The sequence below is a fragment of the Myotis nattereri genome (genome assembly GCF_964212035.1).
Source record: "Myotis nattereri genome assembly, chromosome: X".
Taxonomy (NCBI): domain Eukaryota; kingdom Metazoa; phylum Chordata; class Mammalia; order Chiroptera; family Vespertilionidae; genus Myotis; species Myotis nattereri.
The window spans coordinates 118,885,639-118,904,137 of record NC_138078.1 but is presented as its reverse complement, the minus strand read 5'-3'; the positions used below and the strand labels follow the sequence as shown (position 1 = coordinate 118,904,137).

The 18,499-nt window shown below is 48.4% G+C and overlaps 1 protein-coding gene across 1 annotated transcript; it reads left to right on the top strand.

The window, feature by feature from the left end:
* Positions 1 to 11,023: 11,023 nt before the first annotated feature.
* On the top strand, positions 11,024 to 12,528 carry LOC308511441 (F-box only protein 31-like; the record flags this gene model as incomplete). Its single annotated transcript, XM_081081482.1, is given in 3 exon segments — positions 11,024 to 11,405; positions 11,408 to 12,486; positions 12,490 to 12,528. Coding segments are annotated over 3 exon segments (1,500 nt in total).
* Positions 12,529 to 18,499: the final 5,971 nt, after the last annotated feature.

Below are 18,499 nucleotides of genomic sequence, written 5' to 3'. Positions count from 1 at the left end.
CAGCCGTTGTCGTGCAAAAGCAGCCATCGACAAAGAGTAAGTGAATGGGTGTGGCTGTGTTCCAACAAAACTTTATTTAGAAAAACAGGTGTTGGAACACAGTTTGCTGAAACCTGTCTCAGATGAAGCCCTTCAACTCAGCCCTTGCACTCTTGCCTAGGGCCCAAAGGGAGACTTCCATTCTGCAGTGAGGTCTAAAATTAAGGAAATTTAATAAACTGGTTATGAGTTGGCCTCCAGGCCATGCTAACCGATAATAATTATACTAACAAAGGAAATGACTTTCGGTGAAAGGGGGAAGTCTGGAGTTGCTGTGGGTGGAAATTAGGCTCTTCCATGGCATCGTGAGGGAAAAAGTCCAACAGAGTCAGATCAGAGTTCCAATCCTAGTGATATCAGGTGAAGTGAGGGGCTCCTCTTCCCCACTGGGTGCTGCTGGGGGTGGACTTCTTACATATTGAGAAAAGAAATGTTCTGAGATTCACATGGGAGAATGAATGATTTTTATTTGCGTGGAATTAAATCCTCGTGTTTCCAAAGTCCCATTTCCCTTAGCCCAGTCATAGAAGTGTAGATGGGGTTTCAGTAAAGCTAGAAGGAAAGCCAGTGACCAGAGTTTCCTTTCCATGTTGGAGACAGGTCTAGTGCAGCATCAGGCTAGTTGCAGTCCATTAGTCCATTGTGTGTGTGGACCACATGGGACAGTGCCAGGAAGCCAAGTGTGAGCCATGAGCCAAGTGTGCTAAGAGGAACTAAGAGTGCCCAAGAGCGCAAGAGAGCAAGCTTCTTTGTTCAGGGAATTAAGTATCCCAAATCTCTGAGGGCTTACAGTGGCCTTGCCCATTCTGGCCAACCATCTCTGTCCCCAGGTGTGCTTGACAGTCAAGTACCTTCCCTAGTCATCCCAATTTTACTGGGCATGTATCTGTCTTCCCTTTGTCCAGTCCCTTCCCCCAATATTTTGCAGGGAGCATGCCTATAATGTATAGCCTTCCATTTGCTCCTTTCCTGTTGTTAATATAACTACTTAATTACAATGGTATCATTAGCGCCACTAATTACTTATCTGTGAGACTTGAAAGCCAGCGTCTTGGTCTCAGTGAGCCCTGTTTCCACACCGGATGGGATACTCTGCCTACATTTCAGTACTGTTAGTCAGGACTGAATGTGATGATGCAGGTAAAGTGTTGGGCACAGTGCCCAACCCACAATAGGAGCTCACCAGTGGGAGCTAATATCTTCATGGAGCCTCACGCTAAAACCCTAAGTGGACAGGAGCCATCATCATCTCCAATTTATAGATGGGGAAACAGGCTCAGGGAGGCCAAGGCTCTTGTTCAAATTCACAGAGCCACTAGTTGGCAAGTCAAGCCTCAAACCTGGCTCCACTCTTAGCTTAGGTCAGTTGCCATCTCCCAATAGGGGTTTGCACACCTCCCCACCTCACACCCCTTCCCCCCCTCCTTTCCCCCTCACCTTCCCCACCCTCCAGTGAGCCTCGGCCACTGGAAACTTCCAGTGTCCTAAACAACCCATAGGGCCTCCACAGGAACAGATCAGGCCCTCAGCCTTCTCTCCTCTCTGTGGCAACATTAGCTTGGGCAGAACCTGGCATAGGATTGCGAAGTCAGGCACCTTTCTACACCGGCCAGGGGCTCAAAAGCCTGAGTTCCACTCCCGAGTCTGCTTCTGTCCAGGGCTTACTGGGTCTCCTTGGGCTTTTCTGGGCCTCAACCCCCTCACCTACCTAGGTCACCTTGAAGGTGTGTGTGTGTGTATGTGTGTGCTTGTGCACGCGAGCATGCGTGTAGCATCTGCTCATGAATAGAGCTTCCTTGAGGTCCCAGTAAGCAGTGACCTCAAGTAAGAGGGATCAGTGCTCTGGGAGAAGAAATAGGCATAGGGCAGGAAGCAGGGACCTTGCCCAGTGAGGAAGGCCACGCTGGATTATGTGGGTCTACACAAGCTTCCCTTAGCCCTAGAGGCTGCAGGAACCTCCGTTTCTTTCACCATTGCGCAAACCAAATGCTTTCTAATCTTCCTTGGGTGTTAAAGTACTGGCAGGCTGCAGCCAGGCCAGCCCAATGGCCTGAAACTAGATGTTTGGTGCCCTGGATCCTAACCCCAGCTTGCCCGGTAACTGGCTGTGTGATCCTCGGCAGGTCACTTTATCTTCTGGGGGTTCTCAGTCCCCCCTCATGTATTTTCATAGAATAATAATCTCTGTTCTCCCTACCTCAGACATATAGCATCCTAGAGGGTCAGAGCTGGCAGGCACCTGGAAAGTCCTTCAGTGCCATGAGCCCCTTCATTTTTACAGATGAAGAAAGTGGGACTCAGAAAAAAGAGAAAGTGGCTTGCTTAAAGGGACATAGCTAGAGGATACTAGCAAACTGGTAGGAAGTGTTTCCCATGTGCCAAGCACTGTTCCAAGCACATCACCATCCTGACTTCCTTAGTCCCCATTACAACCTCATTTTTTTTAAAGTATATTTCTGTTGGTTTCAGAGAGAAAGGAAGAGGAGAGAGAGATAGAAATATCAATGATGAGAGAGAATCATTAATCGGCTGCCTCCTGCATACCCCGAAATGGGAATTGAGCCCACAACCTGGGTCTGTGCCCTGACCGGGAATTGAACCTTGACCTTCTGGTTCATGGGTTGATGCTCAACCACTGAGCCACACCAGCCAGGCCACAACTCCGTATTATACTAAGGAAACTGAGGCACAGAGAGGCTAAGTTCATCTGAGGATATTCTGTGGAATGCAAAAACTGAGAGGACTAAGGTGGCATTGCTTTAAAGAAAGACGAAGGCACTGTTGAAATGCCAAGCATTCACTTAAGGGCTGCAGTCACCTCTCTGCTGTGGGGAGGGATTAATTCTGGCGCCCTCAGTCACAGGGCAGCAGAAGTGCTTGTGTCTCTGGCTCCCACCCCAGTAAGTGTGGGGGTAGGGGCTGGTGACCCTGGCATAGTTATGAGACTTCATGCCCCTGTCTCTAGGCTCCCAAACTGTCTCACAGCCTAGAGTTCCTCTCACTTCCTTAGGAACTCCTCAGGTGTAAGTGATGTGGAAAGAAAAGGGACAGTAAAGAAGGGAGGGGAGAGATCCCACAGGAATGCAGGGGAAGGGGTCCTAGGAGGGAGGGCTCACCACAGCCCTCTACAGAGATCTCAAGTGCTTCCACTTTAATAGTTTATTTCGTTCATTAGATTCCATATATGAGTGAAATCTTACGGTTCTTGTCTTTCTCTGACTGGCTTAGTTCCCTTAGCATAATACTCTCCAGGTCCATTAATGCTGTCGCAAAAGGTAAGATTTTCTTCTGTTTTACAGACGAGTAGTATTCCATTGTGTAAATGTACCACAGCATTTTTATCCACTCATCTACAGCAGTATGGTGATTAACAAAGGGAAGGGGAATGGGGCGAGGTAGAAGAGGGTAAATTGGGGATAAATGGTGATGGAAGGAGATGACTTGGGATGATGAACACATTATACAATATACAGATGATGTAGAATTGTACACCTGAAACCTATATAATTTTATTAACCAATGTCACCCCAATAAACTCAATGAAAAATAAATACATAATAAATAAATAGAGAGAAACATTAGAAAATAAGGATGAGAGTAATTGGGAATTTAACCTTTATTTCACATAATATATTAAAATATGCACATGTATGTATTTTTTAAAAAAGAAATCTCAAGTGATGCTTTCCCAAGAAGTTTCAATCTGATATCCCTCCTTCCTCACTCTAACGGGACCCTGGGCTGTCCCCAGCTCAGCTCCACAGCCCTCTACAACCTATTTCTGCTCCCATATTGCCTGTCAAGTTGCAGGTCTCATGCCAGGTGCTAGTTTCAAAAGTAGCTCTACCTCCCCTCAACCTATGCTAACATTTTCAGAACCCAAACGTAAGAAAAGCCCATTTACAAGCCCCTAACCAAGAACCGAATAAAATAATCTTTTAAAACATTGAACTAAAAAAATGCCTATCCCTGGGTAGGACACCATGTGAGCAGTGGAGAAGACTTGTTCCTTACCTTGCTTCTGGAAGTCTCAAGGGGAAGGGTATGTGCCAGTGGCTGCACAGTGTCCCTTGTACAGCCCTGGCTGCTCCCCTCACCCCAGCAGGGGTGTGAGGAAGTGAGCAGTTTTCAGGAAGCAGAAACTAAGAAGGCCTCTGCCTGAGTTACCCAAACTCCATTGCCCAGCACTCCTCTTGCTTTTCTGGTCTCCCCTTCCCTGGCTCTCTGCCTCCCCAAATTCCCCCAACCCCTCAAGTGCCAGCCAAGGCTCCCCATAAAGCCTTATCACATGTTCCTTGGACAGGTGATGGCCAGATGGGAGCCCAGGTTTGCCTCCCCACAAAGCTTGTGTGTTTGCTAACCATACACTTTATTGGCCATCATCTCGATGGAGGTGACCATGCCCATAGTGGTGTCGGGGAATCTAAGGATCATACCTTCCAGCACAGGATCTGGAGACTTAAGAATCATGACTCCTCCAAGTACCCAGACTGGGTTGCTCACTTCACCTTTCTGAGCCTCAGTTTTGTTTCTAATATGGAAATAATTCCTAGCTTCCTCAGAGGCTTGTATTGTAGTGAGGCTCAAGTGGTTTCTGAAGTTCAAATGTTTGGATGTATATGTGAAACAGGGAGAAAAATGCCTACCTCAGAGGATGTCTGAGTTGCATATGAAAGTGCTTTGTCATCTGTAAAAGGCTAGACATTCATTTCTCAACATTCGACAAATGCTTAATAAGTGCCTACTATGTACCACATTCCTTACCACCAGATATTATTTTAAAAAAAATCACAAGGGAATGTCTGACCAGGACTGTGGTAAGGGCTCTAGGAAGTTTATTACAGAAGAAGCTCACCATCTAGTTGGTGAGGGGTAGTGATGATCAGAGAGGTTTCCTTGAGAAGTGGGAGCCCAGACCTCAGTGTGGGTAGAGATTAAGGAGGAAAAGGGAAATCCTGGCAGAGGGAGCACAGAGCTTGAGGACAAGCACCCAGGAGGCAGAGAGCAGACGTGATTTGTTCTTAAACCCATTTCACAGACTGGAAGCAGGCCCGCTAACCTGGCCAGACACTTTGAAAGCTTCTTAGTTCAACTTTCCTTGTGCTCCGCCTCCCTTTCTCTAGGTCTTTGGGTGGAAGTCAGTGTGGAGTGAGATGCTACCACCTGCTGGCAGCTTATGGGAACTGCAGGAGGGACTTCTTACTGCCTGCGCCAAGCCTGGGACAGGGCCACTTCATCTGTCCTATTCCACGGAAGGTGTGAGAAAGAGCAAAAACCAAGATGTGTGTGGAGGGGTGTCAAATGGAGTTAGTCAAAGGAGACTCTTTTAATTGCTTCTGGTGCAGGATTCTGAGTGTGTGAGTGATTTCGTGGGTGTGAGTTTATGCCCATAATTTGAGAGGAGGTGAGAGTACATCTACAGGTAATGGGCGGAGGTGGATTCTGTATTTGTGAACACTGACTGGGAAGGTATGTGCATTTTCACTGTATTAAGTCTGTGTGCATACTAACTGCTTGTGCATGTTAGTGGGTGGGGGAGGAACAGAAGTTGCCATCCAAGGATCCCAAGGGTGATGGTCTCTAGCTTGTGGCTGCAAAGGTCAGGCCCTGTCCACATCCATACAGGATGTCCCTTGGCTGCCTGGCTCCCCAGGAGCATTTCCTTATTCCACCAGCCTTCCCCCTAGCAGGTACATCACGTAGACTCACAGCTGTTACGGGAGATCGCAGAGCCACTGGAGGCAATGAGCAAAACTGATTTTTGCATGCGCTTACAGGAGAGGCCTAAAGGAACACTCGGATCCTGGCCAAGGCTCAATCTGGGACTGCTCTCTTCCTCTGTATGTGCTAGGAGTTCGTTGGTGCCCATGTTATACATGTTATGCTGGTTACTAAAGATTTTCAATGTCACCTCTGTGTACTTCCCACACTTCCAGGTAATATATGTTGTTTTTAACCTGGAGCTTCAGGAGACCATGAGTTAAGGTGTTCCTCTTGTCTTCAAGCCTATGAGATGGCTGTGTGTGTGTGTGTGTGTGTGTGTGTGTGTTTAAAAAACAACAACACAGCCCTTCTTATTTACCCCTCTAAACAGCATAAAAATACTAGTCCACCTTACCAGTCCCAGCAAGCAAAATCCCGTGGTGAGGCTATTAGCCATCCGATAAATACTTGAACCATTAGGTAGGGAACAGAAAAGTCAGATCAGAGTCTAATGACTCCCTTAGACTTTGCCCAAAGGCCCAGCTTTCTGCGTGAGCTCAGAGGGGTGGGAGCTCTGGAGGATTCAAGTTCAAGTTCAGGGAAGCACTCAGGAGCAGGCCTAGCCTTGTCCTTTGCCCATGGGTGGGGCATACCAGTCACACTGAAGCATTTCTAGGAGAGACCCTCTTCTGCTCCCTGGCCTTTGAGCTCAGCTCCTCCTTGTAGAAATGCAAACAGTAACCTGTGCTTTCCACAGGCTACGGCTGGCAGGGCTCCTCTTTTGCCCACTGCATGACTTCCCATTCCAACTGCTGTCCTCCCTACAAGCTGGCCTGGAGGACTGTGAGATGGTGTGATAGAAGGTAAGCTCCCATCTCAGTTCTGCCACTTGGTAACCATGTCACTGTCCCCTCTGAGCGTCACCTGCCTTATCAATAACATGGTGATGATAACTGTACCTCTTGTGTTGCCTTGAAGCTCAATTAAGACACTAAATCCAAAACCACTTTAAAAAGGAAATTATTGCTGGAAGCATGCAAGGGGTGAGTGCAAAGCTCTTAGGTGCTCCCCTCAGCCAGCTCCCCAGCAGGACAGTCTCACCCTTACCAGAATCCCTTTTTTATCCCCAAGGTGTTCAGGAAGAATATAGAATCCTAGGCCAAGCTATCATTAGATAATGCAAGCTAATATTTATTGAGCACTTATATGCTAGGTACTGCTCTAAGTGCTCTACATATTATACTCATTTAATTCCCACAACAACCCTATGAGGTAGAAACTCTTATCCCTTTTTTACACACCAAAGCTCAATAAACTTAAGTGAATTGCCCAAAGTCACATAGCGAGTCAATTGAGCCACGATTTAAAGCCTGGCAGTCTGGCTTTAGAACCTGTACTCTTAGCCATTGTGCTCTATGGTCTCTACACAATACTCACTAAGCAGTTGTTTTGCCTCTGCTTGCATACCTTCTGTGATGGGGACTCACTGGTTCCCAGGATAGCCTGTCTTCTTCCATGTCTGGCCAAGCCTTTGGTGACCCAGACCACACAAAGATTCTAATTCCCTGAATACTTATGCAGGGGGTAGGCTAAAAACAGAAGAGTATAGAAAGCAAGCACTTGCCTGGTCAGAGTGACTCAGTGGTTGAGCATTAACCTATGAATCAGGAGGTCACAGTTTGATTCCAGGTTGGTTTGATTCCAGGTCAGGGCACATACCTGGGTTGCTGGCTCGATCCCCAGTGTGGGGCATGCAGGAGGCAACCGATCAATGATTCTCTTTCATCATTGATGTTTCTACCTCTCTCCCTCTCCCTTCCTCTCTGAAATCAATAAAAAATATTTTTTTTAAAAAGGAAGCAAACACTCTTCCAAAGTACCCCTGTCCACACACAGACCCTCTGATCTCATTCCCTTTGGTGTGTCAACACCTTCTCCTCAAATGGGGATTGAATCAGGAAGTAAGATGCCTCCCCCACCTTACTACTCCTCTTTCTACTGAGGAGGGTGAGTGAGCAGGGGTTCCTATAGTTAGAGCCCAGGCCATACACAGCCTTCATTGTACTAATAAGTGTTCAATAAATGCTGAATGACTGAATGGACAAGTGAATGAAGAGCAGGCTCACAGCCTCCTTTCCGGCCAGCCTCAATCTCCTGGAGGAGTTAGTTTTGCACTGTGCTTTGAGATACTTAAAAGCAGTATTTCCATGGCAACAAGGCATAGCTCTGCCACTACAGGGCCAAATTCTTTCCCTTCACACTGAGTCTGATCTCGCTCCAGAAAAGATCCTGAACTACCTGGAGTGTCCGAGGAGTGGGTCACTGTCCATTGGGAGGCCTGCAGAGTGGGCACTGCCATGGGCAGACCCCCCCAGAGCACATCTCCTCAGGGAAGTTCCCAGGCTGATCGACCTTGCTGCAGTTTCCATGGTAACAACACTAGGCTAATGGGTTGCCAGGGTGATGGTGTGCTACTGCTAAGATTGCACGGGACTGGACCACACAAGGCCACTGAGTTGAAAAGATACTAATAACATCTTTCTGTGTCTCCATGGCAACAATACTCAAGCACCAGGTAGGCTTTGTCCCAAAGGCAGATTAGACCTCCACCCTCCACACTCAGCAAGAACGCTCTGGGAGGTGGGCCACGGGGCCAGTGTCCTGGGGGCTTGGCCCCTGTCATTCTCTTCCAAGGAGGGAGAGCCAGCGAGGGCTTGTTCCCCCTCCAAGGCCCCGTCTCTGCCCCAGCCTCCCTCACCATACTTCTCCTTGGGGTGTTTGGCCAAAGCAGCCTTGGTTTGGGAAGTTGTGACTGTCAGAGAGGACTGGGGCAGGAAGAGGGCTCAGGCAGGTTGGCATGGGAGAAAATGGAGTTGGGGCACCATTTAGGTCGGGAGCATCTCTTGGTGTTGCTCCCAGGCTGCGGGGCTTGTGCACTCAGGCTGAGGAAGCAGCCAAGGCAACATCTTCCCATAGCAAAGCCAGGAGCATGGGCCAGAGTATTCACACAACTTTCAAAGTTTTGGCGCTTACAAAGTCCATCAAAACAAGATTAGGGGGGATGTCCAGAGCCTCACCCATTCAGTCTTATCTCTCTTCCCACCACAAGTGTACCCCAAAGCACCTAGGCTTCTGTGAAACATAATTTGAAAAACCTCTGGCCTAGGCCAGCCCCTCATAGTCCATATGGAGAGGCTAACTGGGAACCAGAGAGGGCAGGTAACTTGATCAAGGCCAGCCATTAATATAGCCAGGACTAAAACCCAGGTCTCTCATGCTTGTAGGGTCACTCCCAATAAACCAGGAACTTCTGGGTGACCTCTAACTTGGGCTCTTTGAACTCCCAAGGACCCACTGGGGCTTCTGTTAAAATAAGGATGTGGAGAAGAGAGGAGTTTCCATTGTGGGGGAGGGCAAAAATATTTAGAATGAAGCTCCCAAGATTGACATTTTGAGCATCTATTATGTGCTAGACATTTTGCTAGAATATGTTTTCTGTGCTAGATGTCATCTTATTTCTTTAAACAATCTATTTAGACAAGCTATTTAGAATGATCTTTCTTTAGCATGTGAGAAACTGGAAGCTTCAGGGGCTGACTGAAACCTAGGGCTATTAAATGTTGAGCATCTCTTCAACTGGGATGCCTCTGGATTAGCTCTAGAGGGGATTCTGGGATGAATGCTGAACCATGGCCTATCTCTGGTGATGTTGAGCTCAGGCAGATGGATGCATTCAAAGCATTGCAGACCTCTTTCACCTGCACCCCCACAACTAATAACCACTTCTAACTCTGCCCCACCTGAGATGAGTGGAGGCTATGTTCAGTCTTAAAGGCTGGGTGCACCCTATTTCTTCACAGCTCCACAGAGCTACTGACCACAATAGGCAGAAGAACATCTTGTGAGTTGTGATTTGGCGGGGGGGGGGGGGGGGGGCGGGGGGACGGGGGTGGTAGTGATAGTGATTCCTAGTTGCCATGGACTCTCAGGGGCAGGTGTCATGAACACCAAGTCTGTCAAGTGGAAGGTCTGGGGCAACAGCAAGCAGTTTTGCCTTCCTAGTTGGTAAGCCTGATGGGTATGGCCCTCCTTTGGCTGTCCCAGGAACTGTCAAGTGTAAGGGCTGCTGCTAGAGGCTTTCCTGGGACTTCACTGGGGCCCAAAGGGCACTGAACTCTCAGGTTGTACCGCTCCCATTGGACACCCGTCCCCTCCTTTGGATTTCATGTCCTGTAGGATCACTTTTCCTCCAACCCTATCTGCCTCACACCTCTCCTCCATTGCAAAACTCCCTCCATCATTAGAACTTGTTTGCATTTGCTCTTGCTGAAGTGGGGAGCACATTGGACCGGGAGTCTGAGCACTGACTCTGGGTGCCTGCTCTGTGACTCACTGACTGAGTTCCTGAGCAAATCATTTGACTTTTTGGGCTTCAGTTTCCCTCTCTGGAAACTGGGCTGTGGTGAAAATCAAACAAGATCTCAGTTGAAAGTGAAAAGTTCTTGGGGGGAGTCTCTCCCTGGCACAGTAGACCAGGGTTGGACTAGACCTCGGTTTGGTCCCTCTTTGGTGCCCCCACAACCCTCTCACTGACCCCCTACTGACCCCGTCACACTTTAGTGTGACTGCTAATTGCTCTCCCTCTCTAGATTGTGAGCTCTGGGACTGAAGGGACCGGCTTCTCTGGCTCATTGCTGTAGCCCCAGGCCCCTGCACAGGCACATAGTAGGTGCTTAATAAGTATTAAGTGAATAGAAAGGAAGACAGGCTGCCCTGTACATTCTTCCTCCTTTATTTTTCAAACATTCCCACCATGGTGCAGTCTCCTTAGGGCCCTGCTGTCCTTACAGAGCTCTGAGACTCATGTCAAAACCTTCATTGTGGCTAATGGCTTATTAGGCTGTTTATTGGAGCACCTCAGGCCCCATGCCATGTAGAGGTTGTGTGCAAGTGTGCAGGACTTTGGCAACCCCAAATCATGTCCTGTTATGTCGCCATCAGTGGCAGCAGCTCCATTACAAGCTGCCCTTCTCAGCCAAAAGGCAGTGTAGTCTACTGGTTAGGTGCATAGGTATTAAAACCAGATGGCCACTTACTAGCTGTTTCCTGAACTATAAATGGAGGTGTTGATAGTTCCTGCCTCATAGGGGATCGTGTGTGTGTGTGTGTGTGTGTGTGTGTGTGTGTGTGTGTGTGTTTGTTTCTAATACTGCTTGGTACCAAGTCCACACTCAAGAAAATTGAAAGGGAGGCAGGCTTTTTGGCTGTTATGCCTCGAGGAATGGAGGAGTGCGCTAGTCTCTGCGGCGCGGGCTCTTCACAGGGATGTCGGTGTTGGTGTCGTCAGCAGTGCCAGGGCCCAGCTGAGAGGGCAGTGGCCTACGGCAAGCCGGCCCCGGCCGAGGCAGAAAAGCACGCGGAGGCGGTCGAGGCAGCGCGGTGCTGTGCGGAGAGTGGAGAAATTGCGAGCCTCATGCCGCCCCCGCACTGCTCGCTGCGGGACCTGCCGGTGGAGATGCTGGTGGAGATCTTTGCCTGCCTCCCCGGCACCGACCTGCCCAGCCTGGCCCTGGCCTGCAGCCAATTCCACCACATCCTGCACATCGACAGCATCTGGAGACGGCGCTGCCGGGAGGAATATGGCTTTTCTGAAAACTCGCAGAACCTGAGGTGATAGGTATGTCTTATCGAGAAGTCTATGCGAAGCTGCTCCACCCATACAGACACATTTTGGGATTGTGGCAGCTAGATACTGAGGGCTATAGAACACTGCTGAATGTCGGGGTGGACGGCTTATGTATTACTGGTTGGGCGTACGGGCCTTCCCTTAACACCCATGTGGATGGCCCACTGCAATTCCAGCCCTCGTTCAGAGTTCGCCTGACGGAGAGGAAATCAGCCGTGGTGGAATGCATGGAAGGCCGCCACCGCAGGCCCCACAGCCGCCACGTGCAGATTCAGAGGGACAGGCTCACCCTCCAGTGCGACAAGACAGACCACCGGAAGGATTTAACAGCGAGACTTAGGCAAGAACGGGCGCTGGTGCTGTCGCTGACGCTGGGGCTGGAGGACAGATATCAGTATGACTGCCTGGCCTACCGCCGCCTCTACCTCCCGCCGAGCCACCCGGAGGACCTCATCAGGCCAGGCCTCTTCCAAGGCAACTACGATGCCTTCGGCCTAAAGATTGTCATGCTCAGCTTCCATGGGAAGTATGCCAGGGTCACGAAGATCACGGGAGACACCATCAGGATGTTAGAGACCCACCTCATGCGCCGCATCCGGCTGCCAGATGGCGAGTTCTTCCGCGACTTCAACGAGCTCTCCCGCGTGGTCCAGGAGATTGATGAGCAGGTGATCCGGGAGCAGCAGCAGCAGCAGCAAGAAAAAGGGACTGAGAAAAGCGAGGGCCATGGCTGGCAGAGCCCTGCCCAGCCCAGCGTCGGGGAGTCCGGGGCTGCAGCTTTGGAGGAACAGCCTGCCCCGTTTGTTCTGCCTGTGGGCATGCGCACAAGAGACCAGAACTACCCCCGAACCTGCAGGATGTGTTTCTATGGTGTGGATACTGTTACCTTACCTGGCTTAGCCTACTGGGAGCGGTTCCCTGGAGTCTTCATCCTGTTCGATGAGAACCACTTTGGGTTCATCTGGCTGAAGGTGAAATACTTAATCCTGTACGGCAGAGTCCAGAACACCTTCCAGAATGTGGAGGCACCATCCCCGCAGGCCTTCCTGGAGATGCTCTAGAACATTCATTCCAGACCCCCTGGGAGGAGCAGCTTGTAGATTTGACCTTCTGACCAGGTTACCCACCTTTGTGTTTTTTTTAATCCTCACCCGAGGATATTTTCCCATTGATGTTCAGAAAGAATGGGAGAGAAAGGGAAAGACAGAAATATCGATGTGAGAGAAACACATCAGTTGTTTGCCTCCTGCCCAAGCCGGGACCAGGGCCAGGCTGGGTAGGAGCCAGAAACTGAGGTAGAATTAAACCTTAGACCAGTGGTCTCAACCTTCCTAATGCTGCGATCCTTTACTACAGTTCCTCATGTTGTAGTGACCCCCAATTTCATTGTTACAAATTGAACATAATGAAAGCATAGTGATTAATCACACACAAAAAAGGAAAAGCACTACTGCAATTCATTGATTGAGTTACAAGTGGGACTGCTTTTTTTTTTTTAATGAAACACCATTTTTACTTAAGAGTGATTGACAAGCTCTTGTTGACTTGCAGATGTTTTCTCTAAATGAACATAGTGAGCCTCGTATCAAAGAAAACCATTTTATGTTACCAATGATAAAATTCATACTTTAAATAAAAATTAGATTCTGTAAAGCTTGTGTTCACCACTGTGAACTTGATGGCTTCCCAATATTTAAACACTTCGATTATATTGATGGTGATGTTAAAGAATGCTACTTTTTGATATTGTTTAATGAAATGTGTCCACTGCATCACTTAGTTAATATATTTGAAATGATCAATGTTTAATGTTACAAAATTATGTATAAATAGGAGATTGATTCAAAGTGTAAGGCAAGCCTATAATACATGTTTATGTAATAAAATATGAAGTTATTGATAAAAAAAGAAAAAAAAGAAAATTGAAAGGGAAAACAAGGGGGTAGGGTTCTTTATCCCAAGTAAGAGTGAGACTTCCCTTCCTCCAACTCCTCCCCCCCTTACCACCACCCCACTTTCCGATCACAGTTGGGTCACATGGGAAGAAAGCTCCAACTGGCTATTCAAATCTCACTGATTTGGACCAGGCAGGACCCAGAGAGGGCAGAGTTTTCTAGCCCTGTGGCCTGGTTCCTCCCCCTACTTCTGCAGCAACAATTGTTTTTATTATTTATGATACATTTGTCAAATACCTACTGTGTGCCACTTCCAAGCCTTCTCACATTGCTTTGATCAACTTCTTTACACTTTGCTCAGAACTCCTGCCTTAGCTGCACAGCAGTCTTTTCTTCCTTAGCATCAAGTCTCCTTCAAACTATGCTCCCTCCCCCCACTTCTCAGCCATTCAGTAGCTTTGAGATCTTGGACCAACACCCTCCATCTTCTGTACCTCAATTTTCTTATCTAAAAAAAATGAGGCTCTAGAAGGTCTCCAGAATCCTGTAGCTCAGGTTGTTCCAGGTGACCCGTAGGTTGTCATTGACTCCTTGTCTCAATGTCAGGGTAAGTTGTGCATGTCCTGCGGCTCACAAAGGGCTTGGATCCCCTGCCTGTTAGGAGAGATACCGCCCCCAGTCTCAAGGTGCTCTAGGTTTCATGGGAAAGGGCTAAGGCCATGGTGGGGGGAGGGCTGGGGCCCGAGGCAGGGAGTCTCAGAAGGGACACCAGCGAGTTTCCGAATGTTGCCCAAAGGGGGTCAGGCTCCCTCTGAAAGGGGAAGACAGGCCATGGCGAGGTTGGATAAAAGCAGCTGCCCAGATCTCACTGGTGCTTTCTAGACCTGGATGGAAACTCCTTCACTGGACGTGTCAGCTGCCTACAGAGCCAGTGATGCTGAGTGGCTGGGAGAGGAATTCACTGGGACAGCTCCTCTGTAGTGAAAGTCAGCCTCCTGGGCTGTGTGCCTCCCCTTTGAGGCCTTGCTTGGTGCATGTGGACTTGGCAGCAATCCTGCACACATACCCTCATTGGGTCCAAACAGAGTTCCATGGACTCAGAGGCATATATCTCACCAGACCACTCTGTAGGGTCTTCCCTACACCTCCTCACACCCCAAAGCCACCCTATTTGAGTGACTGCCCCTTGACCTTCAAGGGATTCTTACTGCTTTCCAGCTGTGGTTCGCCCTGCCTTAAATTGAAACTATAGTCCTTCATTCAGTCCCCTTGAGGTGAGGAGAGGTCCCTAATTTCATAGACATAGGGAGCCAGGTTGGTTCCTGAGCAGCGGAATAGCATGCTGAAAGTGTTGGGGCCTAGTGAGGAACCAGCACTGAACTTGAAACACCAGGAGACGGAATACCTGAATTCTAGTCTTGGTTCAGACATTGGCTATCTGATCGTGGGAAAGCCACTTCCCTACTCTGCACCTGTTTCCTCGTCTGTAAATGGGGATGATGTTATAACCTCCATTAACAGCTCACCGGGTTGACATGAGGATCAAATAGGAATGTATATGTAAAAGTAATTGTAACCTAGAGTGCACTCAGCGGTAGATGACAGGATGCCCTTCCTCCTGTCCTAGGGGTCTGGCTCCACACTGGCTCCTTCCCCTTGGCCTTAAAATGTGCTCTGAGATTCCCTGTCCTTCCACTGACATGTTGCTCCACTGACATACACTTTACTTTCACCGCCAAAGTTCTGAGACAAATGCTCTCTGTTAGATGCCTTCATTTTCTCAGCCCAGAGTCCATCCATCCTCTTATTCCTGCTCTCTGGCTTTTACTTCCTCACCCTCCATCCTCCTTGATGTCTCTGTGGGCATTTGACTCCATTGATCTTGTCCCCAGCTAAGCCCTCTGATTTCTGTGGTATGCAGCCTCTATGAGGATCTCCATGATCCCAGCTTCCTGGTATTCCCTTGTCTAATCCCTCTCCCAGTGCGTGGACTGAACCTAGTGACTGTCTTCACACGAATAGAATATGGCAAAGGTGATAGGCTGTCTTTTCCAAGATTAGATTGTAAGACTGTGACTCTTGTCTTTCTTACACTCTCACCATCTCTCACTTGTGCTGTGGAAACCGGCTGCCTTATTGCGAGCTGCTCTATGGAGAGTTCCACATGGCAAGGAACTGAGGGTGGCTGACAGCTGGCAAGAAATGAAGCTTTCAGTTCAACAGTCAGTTAGCACCTGAAGGTTCCCGCCAACAGTCTTGTGAGTGAGCTGGAAGAGATCCTCCAGCACTTGAGTCTTGAGGTGCTTGCAGCCCGCGGCAACACCTTGACTACAGCCTGTGAGAGATCCCAAGACAGACGGTCCACACCCCATTTCTGATCCACACAAACCATGAGATAAATGCTCATGGTTTTAAGCCATTAAGTTTTGGGGTAACTTGAAAAAGTGCAAATCATGGCTGTTACTTTCCAGCAGTCTGAGCTATGTGGCTCACCAAATAAATACCATTAGGGAGAAAAGTGGTTGGGCCCAGCTTAGTGAATAGGGCACAAGGAAATAAACAGATATGGTTTGTTCCTTATTGTGTGGGAATTGGTAATCCCAGACACACAGGTAGAGGTGAACATAAATACTCAATCATTTAGTATCTGTGGACCTAGCACCAGAAAGCATTGCATCACACTCCATGGAAGAATAAAAACATTCAGAAATCCATACAACCTAAATCTATTATTAATAGGGGGAATGGCAACATAAATTAGGACATAATTATACAGTGAAATACATATAGAGTTGAATAGAAAGAACTATATGTTTCAACATGATAAATCTCAAAAACATAATGTTGAGCAAAAAGAGCAAGTTGCAAAAAGATATGTACATGGTATTACCATTATTTATATAAAATTTAAACACTCATAAAGCAATCCTAGAAATTGTTTATAGACACAATGCACCATAAAAGCATAAACACATGCATGGGAAAGGTATAGGTCTCTCTCCTCACTTCCAGACTCACGTACCCAGCTGCCCACTCACGGCTCCATTTGGATGTCAGATAATTTTCTCAAACCTAATACGGCCATAACTGAGTGCCGGGTTCTCTACCCTAGTCCAGTAAAAACCTGATTCTGTACCTCCCTGCAGTAAATGGCAACTCCAAAGTGGCTCAGTTGTGAACCTTTTAAGTCCTCCTCAATTCTTTTATTTCTTTCACTCCCTCCCATCTAATCTATCGACAAATCCTGTCAACTCTACCTTTAAAATGTATTGAGATTCTTCTCACATCTCATCACCTCCACTATTACCACTGTGGCTTAAGACACCATCATCTTTCACCTGGATTTATTTCAAGAAGCGCCTAACTGGTGTCCCTGGGTCTGCCCTTATTTTCCCTACAGTCTGTTGTCAAAACAGCAGCTGGAATAATCCTTTACCATCTAAGATCATGTCAGGCCTCTTCTAACCCTCCAGCAGCTCCCATCTCCCTCATTACAATAGCAAATAAGGTCCTGCAGGATCTGGCCTGCATTACGTCTTCAGTCTCACCTACTACTGCTTCTCCTTTGAGTCCTCCACTCCAAATACACTGGCCTCCTTGTTACTCCTTGCTCATTCCAGGCACATTCCTACCACAGGGCCTTTGCACTTGTTCTGAAATGTTCTCCTGGATATCAGCATGGCCTACTTCCTCAGATTCTTTAGTATGTGCTTAAATGTCAATTTTCCAATAAAGCTTTCCCTACCCACTATATTTAAAATTGCAAACTCTCAGCCCTGGCCTGTGTGGCTCAGTTGGTTGAGCATCGTCCCATGCACCTAGAGGCCCCTGGTTTGATTCCTAGTCAGGACACATGCCTGGGTTGTGGGCTCGATTCCCCAGTAGTGAGGAAGCAGATGGATATTTCTCTCTGTCCCTCTTCTTTCCTCTTTCTCTAAATAAATAAATAAATAAATAAATATCAATAAAAACCTATTTTAAAAAAATAAAGTAAAATTGCAAACCCTCTCTCTACTCAGTCTTCCCATTTTGTCCTTTATTTTTTCTCCATAGCACTTATGACAATGCGTCATAGTATACATTTTACTTGTTCATTTACTTGTTGTCTTCTCTGCACACTGGAATAAAAACTCCAAGAGGGCAGGGTTTTTGAGCCTGGCACATAGCGATTGGGGAGTCAGGATAGGGACAGCTTCCACTCAGTAAGGTTTGCCACTCCAGGTGTGCTGCCACTGACATACTCGGGTTGTGACAACTCCCATCCCACATGTGTAGTTATCACAGCCACACCTATTAGTGACCCTTAATGGCGGTTCAAGGGTTCCACATAGGGTTGCCAGGGAAGGCTTTCTGGAAGAGTCTCAGTTCATGCCCACAGCACACCTTCTGCCCCTGCCACACCTGACAGCTTCCCTAGAAGAATGGGGGTGTGCATATGAGGGCATGTGTGGAACAGTGTGGAAATGAGTAGGATGGGGATAGGGAGTGTGGCTATGTGTATAACTGTGGGGTAACAGCATATGCTCAGGAGGGAGAAGGGAAAGCTGCCCTTCTGGAGCCTTTAGGGCGAATCCATGAAACAGAGGCCTAATTAACCTCTCAGATTTGGTCTTTGGCCTCCAGCAGGTGTACCAGCCTAGCCAGACCCACTCAGGCAGTGTCCCTTGAGGAGGCAAGCATCTCTGAGAAGGTGGGGGGAAGCTTCAGGCATTTCCTTTCATGAGCCAAAGGAATGCCGGAGAAACCCTGAGAACAATGGGGAGCTGACAGCCCCTCAGTGGACCTGTGACGTGGGCCCTGAGCGGGCGCACAGCTGCCTGCCAGAACTCGGGGCAGGAGAGAGGTTGGCGTGGATACAGAGGAGCTGCGGGATCCTTGAAGGAGGAAGCCGGAAGCAGCTGGGGATGACACTGATAGGCATTTCCCGCCTCAGGATGCCCTCCCGCTTTCTTCACTGCCGCTGCAGCTGCAAAAGCAAAAGATGCAGCTTCCCTCTGGCCCCACATGGCTGTCCTAGAGGTTGGGAGCTGTAGGGCCCCAGTCAACCCCCACTCCCAGCCTCTCTCCCTGTCCCTGAAGAAGTCAGGCAGCTCCCTCAACCCATGGCAGGGCGCCCCTTGGGCCTGAAGGAAGGCTGGGCTAGTCTAAGGTGATTGTCTATAGCTCTTTTGCTGCC